This window comes from Macaca mulatta, chromosome 2 (genome assembly GCF_049350105.2).
Source record: "Macaca mulatta isolate MMU2019108-1 chromosome 2, T2T-MMU8v2.0, whole genome shotgun sequence".
Classification (NCBI taxonomy): Eukaryota; Metazoa; Chordata; class Mammalia; order Primates; family Cercopithecidae; genus Macaca; species Macaca mulatta.
In genome coordinates this window covers 95,149,487-95,163,915 of record NC_133407.1, presented here as the reverse complement: position 1 = coordinate 95,163,915, position 14,429 = coordinate 95,149,487, and the positions used below count along the sequence as shown (strand labels likewise).

The window sequence follows — 14,429 nt, the reverse complement described above, 5'->3', positions numbered from 1 at the left end:
TCACCAGTAGACCTGCCTTGCAGGACATATTAGTAGATGTTCTTTAGAGTGAAATAAAATGTTTTTGGTCAGAAACTTGGAGCTACATAAAGAATAGAAAAGAATTAGAGAAGGAATAGGTGGAAGTAAAATATTTTCCTGTTCTAACATAGGAATATTTTCCTATTCTGAATGGATTTAACAGATAACAGTTTGTTCAAAATAATGGCAACAATGTATTTGGTGATTATATAGCTTATGGATAAAGAGGAAAAGTCAACAAGGCAAGAAATCCAAAACGAAAAAATCAGCTCCAAGAATTTTATTAAGAGAATGTATTGGACAGGTTAGAAAATTCAAAACGGGAACTTTCAGAAAAGTTGATATATCAAGAAGATAAATTTTTTTTTTATTTTTGAGACAGAGTTTTACTCTGTCACCCAGACTGGAGTGCAATGGCACGATTTCGGCCCTCTGCAGCCTCCACCTCCCAGGTTCAAGTGATTCTCATGCCTCAGCCTCCTGATTAGCTGGGATTACAGGTGTGCACTACCACACCTGGCTAATTTTTGTATTTTTAGTAGAGACGGGATTTCACCATGTTGCCCAGCTGGTCTCGAACTCCTGGCCTCAGGTGATCTGCCCGCCTTGGCTTCCCAAAGTGCTGGGATTACAAGTGTGCACCAACCGTGCCCAACAAGAAGAGAAATTCTTTGAAGTGGTTAAATAACATACTTCATGAAGTAAACAAGAATAGAAATGACCTATTGTACTGAAGCAATACATTTATATGACTTTCTGGCCTTTTTTTTTTTTTGCCTCTTCTATGTTTGACAGTTTTTATTTTAAAAAATCAACAGGAAAACATATTTGCTGATCACCCCTGTATTATGATAGTGAATAGGTGAAGTGAACTACAGTGTGACCGTATCACAAATGTACCGAGAAGAATGCTTTCATGTTCACCAAATAGACCGTATTAGCCTTATTTCCACAAAGGTTATGTACATTCACTCTTAATATGATTTATCATAATTTTACTATTTTATAATCAACATGTAAGTACCTTTGTTGGTTGTTGTTGTTTTTTCCTTAGAGATGGGGTCTGACTTTATCAGCCAGGCTGGAATGCAGTGGCACAATCGTAGCTCACTGCCGCCTTGAATTCCTGGGCTTGAGGAATCCTCCCGCCTGAGCCTCCTGAGTGGCTAGGACTACAAGCATGTACCACCATGCCTGGCTAATTTATTTTTAAAAAAATTTTTTTAAGAAACAGTCTCACTATGTTGCCCAGGCTGGTCTTGAACTCCTGGGTTCAAGCAGTCCTCCTGCCTCGGCCTCCCAAAGTGCTGGGATTTATAAGTGTGAGGCACTATGCCCGGCCCTTTTTTGGGTTTTATTATGATTTTTTATTAGTATGTTTCTAAGATACTAATGGTCCATATTAATTTAATATATTTAACTTTTCTGGATGAGCCATTTTAATTTCAGTCTTCTATTTTCATAAAATTTAACTGTAAGAGTTGCTTAAAAACAAAAGGTCACAAAAATTTTTCATTGGTCTTTTGACAATATATGAAGTGACTATAATTTGTAATATTAATGTAGTCAAACTTATCAGTCTTTTCTTTGACAGTTTGTTCTTTTTGTTACGTATCCCTACTTTAGTCTCTATTTTCTGTCCTTTAAAAATATTCATTCATTTATTCATTCTCCTTCAGGTTGGAGAAATGTCTTTTATTATTTGCCATTTTATGTAGTGAGATTTTTTTCTCTTTAATATTCATCCTGCAAATGGTAACGTTTTCACTGAGTTTTACAAGATTACAGTTTCTTTGTTTTGACAGGGTCTCTCACTCTGTCACCTACGTTGGAGTGCTGTGGCACAATCTCAGCTTACTGCAGCCACAACCTTCTGGGCTCAGATGATCCTCCCACCGCAGCCTCCTGGGTAGCTGGGACTGCAGGCATGTGCTACCATGCCTGGCTAGTTTTTTTTTGTAGAGATTGGGGTTTCACCATGTTGCCCAGGCTCATCTTGAACTCCTGGGCTCGAGCATTCTGCCTGCCTTGGCACTGAAGTGCTGGGATTACAGGCGTAAGCCATCTCATTTGACCTGTGGTTTTTTTCTAAGTCTATAACCTCTAATTTGAGGTCAAAATATCAGATCTTACTTAAATAAAATAAAAGTGGAGAAATCCTGGTGATTGTACCTAACAGTTTAGCTTAACGAATGTGATATTTATCACCCCTAACAAATATATTAACATGTGTTTGCTTTTATATAGGCATGTAGAAGTCCAGGTGTTTGGTGACCACCATGGCAATGCTGTGTACTTGTTTGAAAGAGACTGTAGTGTGCAGAGACGACATCAGAAGATCATTGAGGAGGCCCCAGCGGTAAGCACCTTGGAAAGAAATTTCTAAGCTTCTCTATAATGTGAATCTTACTCTGATTTTCACATCAGAAGTCTGTGAATCTGGTGTCTCTCACCCCTCAAACTCCTGCTGGACAGCTGTTTCCTAATAGCGGTGTAATGAAAAGACCTCCTGCGGTATTGGGGATGAGGAGGAGACTGATGTTCTGGGGATAGACACAACAGGGCCGTGTTCCTTCTGGATAAAATATGGGAAAATCTACTCTGATTCACCTATCTGATTTACAGTGAAAAGCTGTATAGTGAGGTTTCAGTGCACATTTTAAATTGTAATGAACGGCTGGGTGTGGTGGCTCACGCCTGTATTCCCAGCACTTTGGGAGGCCAAGGTGCGTGGATCACCTGAGGTCGGGAGTTCAAGACCAGCTAGACCCACATGGAGAAACCCCCATCTCTACTAAAAATACAAAATTAGCCAGGTTTGGTGGCGTGTGCCTATAATCCCAGCTACTCGTGAAGGCTGAGGCAGGAGAATTGCTTGAACCTGGGAGGCGGAGGTTGCGGTGAGCCGAGATCACGCCATTGCACTCCAGCCTGGGCAATGAGCAAAACTCCGTCTCAAAAAAAAAAAAATACAGAAAATCGTAATGAACTAGAATTAATTACTGCAATGGAATGGTCTGGTTAATTGAATGTATTTTTTGTGGAGAAGGCTTTTTTAATTACCATTTTATATGTTCCCAAAATATGTGAGAGATTTTCCTGCCTTATTGGTTATATTACAGAGATGAGAGGGTCTCTCATTTGGCAGCGCTTGCTCGCTTAACATTATTTGTTTACATCTCTTTGAGCCTTACCCCTGATTGGTTGAGGTGATTACCTGGGTCAAAGCCTGCAACTAGGACTACCTAATTTTGGATTTACATTTCTGTGGAGATTGCTACTGCCATGGATTCTTGTTCAATGTTATATAGATGTTTTTTTAAATATATATTTATTTCCAAAAAGTCAGGGATCAGAGGTTTCTGGTTAATCAGTACATTATTCTTATACCATATTCAAATTTTAATTTATGTTGCAGAATATATTAACTTCTGTTGTAGAATATATTATACCATTCTATATTATACCAGAATATGTTATGCCATGAATATTGACATATTAAATGTCAATAGAAATTGCAGTAAAGCCTTATTTTCAAGTGGTGATTACTTAAATTTATATCTGTATAGCACTGTTTTTAAAAAGTTAAAAACTTTGTTTACTTCTTGACATATATTTCTTTTTATGTACCTTTCTTATTGGAATCTCAAGGTTTCCCATTATTTTAAGGTAATCATTAGGCACATCACTCAGATTGCTTATCATCCTGAAACAAAATAAGGACTGTTAAAAGTTACCATATTGATACATATAGTTTTGTTTTGTTTTTTTGAGACAAGGTCTGGCTTTGTCATCCAGGCTGGAGTGCAGTGGCGTGATCATAGCTTATTGCAGTCTCCAACTCCTGGGCTCAAGCTGTCCTCCCCTCAGCCTCCAGAGTACTTGGGACTACAAGCGCATGCCACCATGCCTGGCTAATTTTTTTTTAATTTATTGTAGAGATGGGGTCTTACTGTGTTGACCATGCTGGTGTCAAACTTCTGGCTTCAAGTGATCCTTTAACCTCAGCCTCCCAAGCACTTGGATTACAGGCCCGAGCCACTGTGCTCAGCCTGAAACATAATTTTAAGTGGACATATAGCTATAAAAGCTGTCATGTAGATACAATGGACAAAGATATGTAATTATGCTGAGTAATATCTGCAATGCATAGAAATTAGTAGCAGAATCATTAAACTTTGGTATATTGATAGTTAAACTAGCATAGGACAGTTCTTGATGAAGTATATAATATTAGCTTTTTATCCTTCTTTTTTTTTTTTTTGAGACGGAGTTTTGCTCTATCACCCAGGCTGGAGTGCAGTGGCGCTACCTTGGCTCACTGCATCCTCCGCCTCGTGGGTTTAAGCAGTTCTCTGCCTCAGCCTCCCAAGTAGCTGGGATTACAGGCACCCACCACCACACTCGGCTAATTTTTGTTTTGTATTTTTTAATAGAGACAGGGTTTCACCATCTTGGCCAGGCTGATCTTGAACTCCTAACCTCATGATCAACCCACCTTGACCTCCCAAAGTGCTGGGATTACAGGCGTGAGCCACCGCACCCGGCCAACTTTTTATCCTTTTTCATGCAGAATTTGATACATAGAAATATAATACAGTCATGCATTGCTTAACAATAGGAATACATTCTGAGAAATGCGTCCTTAGGTTATTTTGTAATCGTGTGAACATCATAGAGTGTATTTAAACCTAAATAGCAAAGCCTACCACACACCTAGGCTGCTAGTAGAGCCCATTGCTCCTAGGTTACAAACCTATACAGCATGTTACTGTACTGAATACTGTAGGCAGTTGTAACACAGTGGTAAGTATTTGTGTATCTAAACATATATAAACATAGAAAAGGTACAGTAAAAATACAGTATAAAAGATTATTAAAATGATACACCTGTATGGAATACTTACCATGAATTGAGCCTGCAAGATTTTCAGTTGCTCTGGGTGGGACAGTGAGTGAATGTGAAGACCTAGTACATCACTGTACACTTGGTAAACACTGTACACTTACACTCAATTAAATTTATAAAAAATATTTAATAAATTAGCCTTAACTTACTGTAACTTTTTTACTTTATAAACTTTCAAATTTTTTTTTCACTTTCTGACTCTTTTTTCATAATACTTAGCTTAAAACACAAACACATTATACAGACATACAAAAATATTCTTTCTTGGCTAGGTGTGGTGGCTCATACCTGTAATCCCAGGGCTCTAGGAGGCTGAGACGGGTGGGTCACTTGAGGTCAGGAGTTTGAGACCAGCCTGGCCAACATGCTGAAACCCTGTATTTACTAAAAATATAAGAATTATCTGGGTGTGGTAGCAGGCACCTGTAATCCCAGCTGCTCAGGAGGCTGAGACAGAATTGCTTTAAAAAACCCAGGAGGCAGAGGTTACAATGAGCCGAGATCACACCACTGCACTCCAGCCTGGGCAACAGAGTGAGACTCCATCTCAAAAAAAAAAAAAAAAAAAAATTATTTATAGCCTTATTCTATAACCTTTTTCCTGTTTTTTAATTTTTTTTTTTTTGAGACAGAGTCTCACTCTGTAGCCTAGGCTGGAGTGCAGTGGTACAGTCTTGACTCAGTGCAGCCTCTGCCTCCTGAGTTCAAGTGATTCTCGTGCCTCAGCCTCCAGAGTAGCTGGGACTACTGGCACTGGCCATCACACCCGGCTAATTTTTGTATTTTTATTAGATACGGGGTTTCACTATGTTGGCCAGGCTGGTCTCGAACTCTTGACGTCATGATCCGCCCACCTCAGCCTCCCAAAGTACTGGGATTACAGGCGTAAGCCACTGCACCCGGCCCCTATTTTAAAATTTTTAAATTAAATTAAATTAAATTTTTTCAAGACAGGGTCTTGCTGTGTCACCCAGGCTGGATGGAGTGCAGTGGCACAAACATGGCTCACTAGACCCCTGACGTCTTGGGCTCAAGTGATCCTCCCACCTCAGCCTCCTGAGTGACTGAAACTATAGGGGTGTGCTATCATGCCTGGCCAATTTTTTTTATTTTTTAGAGACGAGGGCTTACCGTGTTGCTCTATGGTTTGATTCTCGCCAGGCTGTTATCAGTCTCCTGGGCTCAAGTGCTTCACCCATCTCGGCCTCCCAAAATGTTGGGATTACAGAGGTGAGCCACCACACCTGGCCTGTTTTAACTTTTTAAACTTTTCTATTAAAAATGAAGACACAATCACACCCATTAGACCTAAACAGAGTCAGGATCATCAATGTCACTTTCTTTTCTCCACATCTTGTCCCACTAAAAGTTTTCAGGATCAATAACATCTTTGGAGCTGTCATATTCTATGATAACAATGCCGCCTTCTGAAATACCTCCTGAAGGACCTGCCTGAGGCTGTTTTACAGGTGACTTATTTTTTTCAGTAAAAGGGATACACTTTAAAGTAACTATTAGAATTGTATAGTATAGTAAATTAAAAAAAAAAAAAGTAGTTGTATTATAAAGTATTATATGCAGCGCATCATTGTGCTATACTTTTTTTTTTTTTTGAGACGGAATCTCGCTCTGTCACCCAGGCTAGAATGCAGTGGCATGATCTCTGCTCACTGCAAGCTCCACCTCCTGGGTTCACATCATTTTCCTGCCTCAGCCTCCCGAGTAGCTGGGACAACAGGCGCCCGCCACCACACTCGGCTAATTTTCTTTGTATTTTTAGTAGAGACAGGGTTTCACCGTGTTAGCCAGGATGGTCTGGATCTCCTGACCTCGTGATCTGCCTGCCTCAACCTCCCAAAGTGCTGGGATTATAGGCGTGAGCCACTGTGGCCGGCCGATTGTGCTATACTTTTGTATACTGGCAGTGAAGTCGTTTTGTTTACACCAGCCTCACCACAAAACACATGACTAATGACTGTGCTGTGATGTTATGGCAGCTACAGTGTCACTAGGTGATAGGGATTTTTCAGCTCCATTATAATCTTATGGGACAACTGTTGTATGTGTGATCTGTCGTTGACTGAGAAACATCATTACGTGACACCTGACTGAATTGAATTTTAATGGAATTTCTAGTAAGGCAAGCTACTAATGGAGATTTATTTAAATATCTTTTTCATAGCCTGGTATTAAACCTGAAGTAAGAAAAAAGCTGGGAGAAGCTGCAGTCAGAGCTGCTAAAGCTGTAAATTATGTTGGAGCAGGTATGTTAAGATTTGCTTCTAATGGAAGAGACATTAACAGTGATTAATTTATGTTTTAGAAGGCAAGAGAAACACAAGTTTTAAATCAGTCGCTTTCAAGCTGTTTTGACCATATTCACAGTAAGAAATACGTTTGATATTGAGACCTGGTATGTACACATAAATGTTTATTTTTACATACATATATATTTGAAACAAATGTTTCATTAAACAGTACCTGTCTTAATTATATGAGTTTTGATATTTTGTATTCTATTTTAAAATCACTAGATTGATTGATTTTTTTTTACTTCTTTATAGTTAATAAACTTTATTTTTTAGAGCAGTTTTAAGCCTACAGCAAAATTGAGCAAAAAGTACAGAGAGTTCCCATATACCCCCGTCCCCCGCTGACACTTCCCAACACACAAGCTCCCACAGTATCAGCATCCCTGTACCAGAGTGGTAACGTTTGTTAAAGTCAGTGACCCTACAGTGACATATCATTATCACCCAAGTCCGTAGTTGACATTAGGGCTCACTCTTGGTGGTGTACATTCTGTGAGTTTTGACATGAAATGTATGAAATGTAATGAAATGTATCCGCCATTGTACTATGGTATAGAATAGTTTCAGTGCCCTAAATATCCTCTGTGCTCTGTCTATTCATCCCTCCATTCCCCCTAAACCCCGGCAGCCATTCATGTTTTTACTGCCTCCCTAGTTTTGCCTTTTCAAGAATGTCATATAGCTGGAATCCTACAGTATTTAGCCTTTTCAGATTGGTTTCTTTATAATATGCATTTAAGTTTCCTCCATGTCTTTTCACGGCTTGATAGTTCATTTCTTTTTTATGCTGAATAATATTTTGTTGTCTCGATGTCCCAGAGTGTATTATCCATTCAGCTACTGAAGGACGTGTTGGTTGCTTCCAAGTTTTGGCAATTATGAATAAAGCTGCTATAAACGCCCTGGAAACAAACAGGCTTTTGTATGGACATAATTTTTTAGTTTATTTGGGTGAATACTAAGGAGCGTGCTACTGGGTCATATGGTGAGAGAATGTTTAGTTTTGGAAGAAACTGACAAACTGTCTTCTAGAGTGACTGTACTATTTTGCATTCCTACCAGCTACAAAAGAGGTTTCCTGTTGCTCCAAATCCTCAACAGCTTTTGGTGATGTCAGTGTTTTGGATTCGGGTCATTTGGTATCTCATTGTTTTAATTTGCATTTCGCTAATGACATACAATATTGAACATATTTTCATATGCATACTTGCCATCTGTATATCTTCTTTAATAAAGTGTCTGTTCAGGTCTTTCACCCATTTTTAATCAGGTAGTTTGTTTTCCTATTGTTGAGTTTTAAGAGTTCTTTGTATATTTTGAATAACAGTTATTTATCAGATGTGCCTTTTCAAACCTGTCCGTCTGAGGCTTGTCTTCACTTCTCTTGACTTTCCCTTTCTTTTTCTTCTTTTCTTTTTTTTTTTTTTTTTTTTTGAGAGAGAGTCTCACTCTGTCTCCCAGGCTGGAGTGTAGTGGCGCGATCTCAGCTCACTGCAACCTCCATCTCCCAGGTTCAAGCTATTCTCCTATCCCAGCCCCCCAAGTAGCTGCGATTATGGGCATGCGCCATCACACACCCAGCTACTTTTTTGCATTTTAGGTAGAGATGGAGTTTCACCACGTGAGCCAGGCTGATCTTGAACTCTTGACCTCAGGTGATTCGCCCACCTTGGCCTCCCAAAGTGCTGGGATTACAGGCATGAGCCACCACACCCGGCTGACTTTCTTTTCACAGAGCAGAAGTTTTAAGTTTTAATGAAGTCCAGCATATCAATTATTTGTAGATCATGCCTTTGGTGTTGTATATAAAAAGTCATCACCATATTCAAGCTTGTCTAGGTTATATTATACTCGGCTGGCCTTGTGCTTTTTTGAAAGGTTATTAATTATTGATTCAATCTCTTTAATAAACATAGCTATTCAGATTATTTCTCTTTATAGAGACAGGGTCTCATTATATTGCCCAGGCTGGTCTTAGACTCTTGGCCTCAAGAGATCCTCCTGCCTTAGCCTCCCAAAGTGCTGGGATTACAGGCATGAGCCACCATGCTGGCCTATCCTCACTGCAACCTCCACTTCCTGAACTCGAGCAGTCTTCCCACCTCAGCCTCCCAAGTAGCTGGAACTACAGGCATGTGCCACAACACTCAGCTAATTTTTAAACTTTTAGTAGAGACAGGGTCCCCCCATATTGCCAAGGCTGGTCTCAAACCCCTGAGCTCAAGCATTCCTCCCACCTTGGCCTCCCAAAGTGTTGGGATTACACACATGAGCTGGCCCTAGGTTCTCTCTTTCTTGTATGAGTTTTGACAGATTGTGTCTTTGAAGGAATCGGTTCATTTCATCTAGGTTATCACATTTGTGGGCATAGAATTATTCGTATTTCTTTATTATCATTTTAATGTCCATGGGATCTGTAGTGATAGCTCTCTTTTTGTTCCGTTACTAGCAATTTGTGTTTTCTCTCTTCTTTTTTTCTTGGTTAACCTGGCTAAAGGTTACTGTGTTTTTGTTTTGTTTTGTTTTTGAAACAGATTCTCACTCTGTCACCAGGCTGGAGTGCAGTGGCGAGATCTTGGCTCACTGCAACCTCCACCCACTGGGGTTCAAGTGATTCTCCTGCCTCAGCCTCCTGAGTAGCTGGGACTACAGGCGCGCACCACCACACCCAGCTCAGTTTTTGTATTTTTAGTAGAAACGGGGTTTCACCATCTTGGCCAGGATGGTCTTGATCTCTTGACCTCGTGATCTGCCCACCGCAGCCAACGTTATTGATTTTATTGATCTTTTCAAGGAACCAATTTGGGTTTTGGTGATTTTTTTCTATTGATTTTCCATTTTCAATTTCATTAATTTTTGCTTTAACTTTTATTATTCCTTCTGCTTACTTTGGATTTAATTTGCTGTTCTCATTAATTAAAATATAAGCTTAGATTATCGATCTTGGTATTTTCTTCTTTTCTAATATATACATTCAATGCTATAAATTTCCCACTATGCACTGCTTTTGATATATTCTTCATATTTTGAAAGTTGTATTTTTATTTAATTCAAAATATTTTAAATTTTTTCTTGAGATTTCTTTATTGATTCAGGTGTCATTTAGAAGTGTGTTGTTTAATATCCAAATATCTTAGGATTTTCCGGATATCCTTCTGTTAGTGATTTCTAGTTTAATTCTGTTATGTTCTGAGAGCAGACACTGTATGATTTCTATTCTTTTAAATTTGTTAAGACGTGGTTTATGTTACAGAATGTGGTCTATCCTGGTGAATATTCCTTTCTAGTTTGAGAATGTGTTCTGCTGTTGTTGGATGAAATAGTCTATAGATGACAGTTGTATCCAGTTGATTGATGGTGCTGTTGAGTTCAACTATGTCCTTATTGATTTTCTGCCTGCTGGATCATCCATATTTATTTAATAACAGATAGGTGTTAAAGTCTCCAACTATAATAGTGAATTAACTATAATAGTGAATTAATCTATTTCTCCTTACAATTCTTTTTTGCCACATATATTTTATGCTCTGTTGTTAGGTACATGCATGTTAAAAATTGTTATGTCTACCCCTTTATCATTGTTTAATACCCCTCATCCCTGATAACTTTTCCTGCTCTGAAATTTGCTCTAAAATTAAGATGGCTACTCCCACTCTCTTTGGTGTTAGCATATTCTATCTTTCTCTGTTTTACTTTAAATCTACAAGTCTTTATATTTAAAGTGGATTTCTTGTAGATAACATATATTTGTCTGTTGCTTTTTTATCTGCTCGAACAACCTCTGTCCTTTAATTGGTATATTCAGACCTCAACATTTAAAGTGATTGTTAATATACTTTGATTAATATTTACCATATTTATTATTGTTTTCTGTTTATTCCCCTTTTTCCTATTTTTATCTTTCAGACTTTTTCTGCCTTTCATGGTTTTAATTGAGCATCTTATATGATCCAATTTCCTCTCCTGTTTTAGCATATCAAGTATGGTCATATGCTGCATAACACCATTTTGTTCAATATAACAGTGGTTCCATAAGATTGAAATGCAGCTGAAAAATTCCTATCTAGTGACATTGTGGCCACTGCAACATTATAGTACAATGCATTACTTTTTTTAGGTTTAGATATATTTAGATATACAAATACTTACCACTGTATTACAGTTGCCTACAGTATGCAGTAACATATTATTATTGTTTCAAATATTACTTCCGTTCCTTCCTTTCTTCTCCTTCTGGTTTTCTCATTCTGTGTAGTTATACCTTTTGTAGTTGGCTTACAGTGCTAGGTATTGTTCTGTTTAAGGTTTTTTTCTCATTGTTTTTCAGAATTGGAAGTTTCTGTTGTCATATCCTCAAGTTCAGAGGTTCTTTCCCCTGCCATACCCAATGTGCTAATGAGCCCCCCACAAAGCATGCTTCGTTTCTATTAGGGTTATGGTGTTGGTGTTTTTTTTTTTTTCAATTCTAGCATTTCCTTTTTATTCTTTCTTAGAATTTTCACTTCTCTGCTTACATTGTCCATCTGTTCTTGCATGTTGTCTACTTTTTTCATTAAAGCCCTTAGCCTGTTAATCACAGTTTAGAATTTCTGTGTCTGATAATTCTAACATTCCTGCCATACCTGATGCTTCTTCAGTCTCTTCGAACTGTGTTTTTTGCCTTTTAGTATGCCTTGTAATTTTTTGTTGAAAGATGGACCTGGTGTACTGGGTAAAGAGAATTTTGCTAAACAGGCCTTTTGTAATGTGATAAGGCTGGAGGGGGCGTGTTCTACTGTCCCATGATTGGATGTCAGTCTTGCTGAGCCTGTGCCCCTGGTGTGTGAACTTCACCAGCGCTTCCCGGTATGTTTTTGTTTTGTTCTCCTCCACCCCTTAGATTGGACAGGATGTCTGGCAAAGGCTGGGGTTGAGTATTTCTCCTCCCCCAGTGAGGTTAGGCTCTGATAAAATCCCAATCGTTTAGGCTCTGATAAAATAGTTTTTCTCAAGGGCAAACCTTGAATGTTTTGGTGTATTTCAAACTGGTTGCATTTCCCTTCTTCTGATGCTGGAAGCATGGGAGGATTTTTCTCTGATATTCACTGTGAAGGTCTGGCAGAGCTCCTAGAGGTAAAACTCACGGAAGTGTGGGGTCCTCCTGTAACTGGGTCGCCTTGGAGTTTTTAACTCTCAGAGTTGTCCACACTGAGCTGCCAGGAATTTGTCAATTACAGCTCAGGCTTATCCTCATGGCATCTCTGTATCTGCCTGTCAGTTGTCTGTCTCTCTGGTTCTGTGGACAAGCAGCTTGCCCTGTGACCTGATTTCTCTGACAAATTTAAAAATTGTTGATTTTCAGCTTGTTCAGCTTTTTACTTGATAGGACAGAGTGGCAACTTCTAAGCTCCTTGATGCCAGATCAGATGCCAAGAGTCTTCAAATTGATTTTAAGCTGGGCACAGTGGCTCACACCTGTAACCCCAGCACTTTGGGAGGCCAAGGCAGGCAGATCACTTGAGGTCAGGAGTTCGAGACCAGCCTGGCCAACATGGTGAAACCCCATCTCTACTAAAAATACAAAAAATTAGCCGGACATAGTGGCGTGCGCCTGTGTTCCCATGTACAGGGAGGGTGAGGTAGAAGAATTGCTTGAACCCAGGAGGCAGAGGTTGCAGTGAGCCGAGATCGCGCCATTGCACCCCAGCCTGGGTGACAGAGTGAGATTCCGTCTTTAAAAAAAAAAAAGAATTGATTTTAAAATCCACTAATGGGTTGTGACCACACTTTTAAAAACAATTTTACATTGTGTTCACTTTAAGCTAAGAGAAAAACACACAAACACAGAAACACAGAAGACTACAAACTATATGATTTCATTTATATAAAATTCTAGGAAAACTATAGTGACAGAAAGCAGATTGGTGGTTTCCTGGATCCCAGGGTTTAGTGAAGGGACTGATTCCAAATGGGAACAAGGGAACTTTTTTTATAATGGAAATGTTCTATAGTTTCATTGTGGTTCTATGATTGTATTCAATTGCTAAATCACACACCTACACTTCAGATAGTTACAGTTTGTTGTCTAAAATTGAACCTTAATAAAGTTAGGGGAAATTTTTTAGAGCTTAATAGAATGCCAATAGATATTAACATAAGGTTTAGTTGCCAAACAATCTTTCAATGGGTTACCAGACAAAGGACTTTAAAAGGAAATTCCTGGAGCCCACAATCATGGAAAAAAAGTTTTCTTTTTCTCCATGGGGTTAGGGTGAGATGGGATGTCATGCTATGAGGCTCCCAGGATCTTGGTGCTCTGAGGCAGTAACATGTGGTCCACCCTTGTTCTCACTGTTACAGCAGCTGAAACGGATTCATAATTTGGGCTTACCATTTGCTCACAACCCCGAATATACCTTTTCGTTGCCAAATTTCATACAGCTCTCTATTTTTGACTAAGACTCATGCTGCTGCAAATGTGAGATGTTTTCTTCATGAAATGCAAAGTGTTACCATTGAATGAAGGCAGCAGTAAAACTTGATGTGATGCATCATGGGAGATTTTGGTTTGCTACTGATTGATTATACACTATTGAATATGACCATTGTTTTTTATCTTTTAGGGACTGTGGAGTTTATTATGGACTCGAAACATAATTTCTATTTCATGGAGATGAATACAAGGCTGCAAGTGGAACATCCTGTTACTGAGATGATCACAGGAACTGACTTGGTGGAGTGGCAGCTTAGAGTGCGAATATTTTTTCTATTAAAGATCAGCCTTGGCTGGGTGTGGTGGCTCACGCCTATAGTCCCAACACTTTGGCAGGCCAAGGCAGGTGGATCACCTGAGGTCAGAAGTTCAATACCAGCCTGGCCAACATGGTGAAACCCTGTCTCTACTAAAAATACAAAAATTAGCTGGGCGTGGTGCCAGGTGCCTGTAGTCGCTGGTACTCAGGAGGCTGAGGCAGGAGAATCGCTTGAGCTGGGGAGGCAGAGGTTGCAGTGAGCCGAGATCACACTGCTGCATTCCAGCCTGGGTGACAGAGTGAGACTCCATCTTAATAAAAGAAAAGAAAAAATAATCAGTCTTGATGGGAGGGAGGCGAGGGTTGAAAAACTACCTAAATGGTTCCATGTTCACTGTTTGAATGATGGGTGCACCAGGAGCTCAAACCCCAGCATTATGCAAAATACCCGTGTAG

At 39.3% G+C, this 14,429-nt stretch overlaps 1 protein-coding gene across 39 annotated transcripts in view; it reads left to right on the top strand.

Moving 5' to 3' along the window:
* The window catches only part of MCCC1 (methylcrotonyl-CoA carboxylase subunit 1), an 82,198-nt gene that overhangs the window by 39,015 nt on the left and 28,754 nt on the right, over positions 1 to 14,429 (top strand). For 30 of the 39 annotated variants that reach the window (XM_077991739.1, XM_077991737.1, XM_077991720.1 and 27 more), the window contains 3 exons: positions 2,269 to 2,380; positions 7,113 to 7,194; positions 13,845 to 13,972. In XM_077991739.1, coding sequence (XP_077847865.1) covers positions 2,269 to 2,380; positions 7,113 to 7,194; positions 13,845 to 13,972 — 322 coding nt within the window. The remainder of the gene's footprint in view (positions 1 to 2,268; positions 2,381 to 7,112; positions 7,195 to 13,844; positions 13,973 to 14,429) is intronic. The other 9 variants (XM_077991716.1, XM_077991728.1, XM_077991706.1 and 6 more) reach the window with 1 other exon arrangement.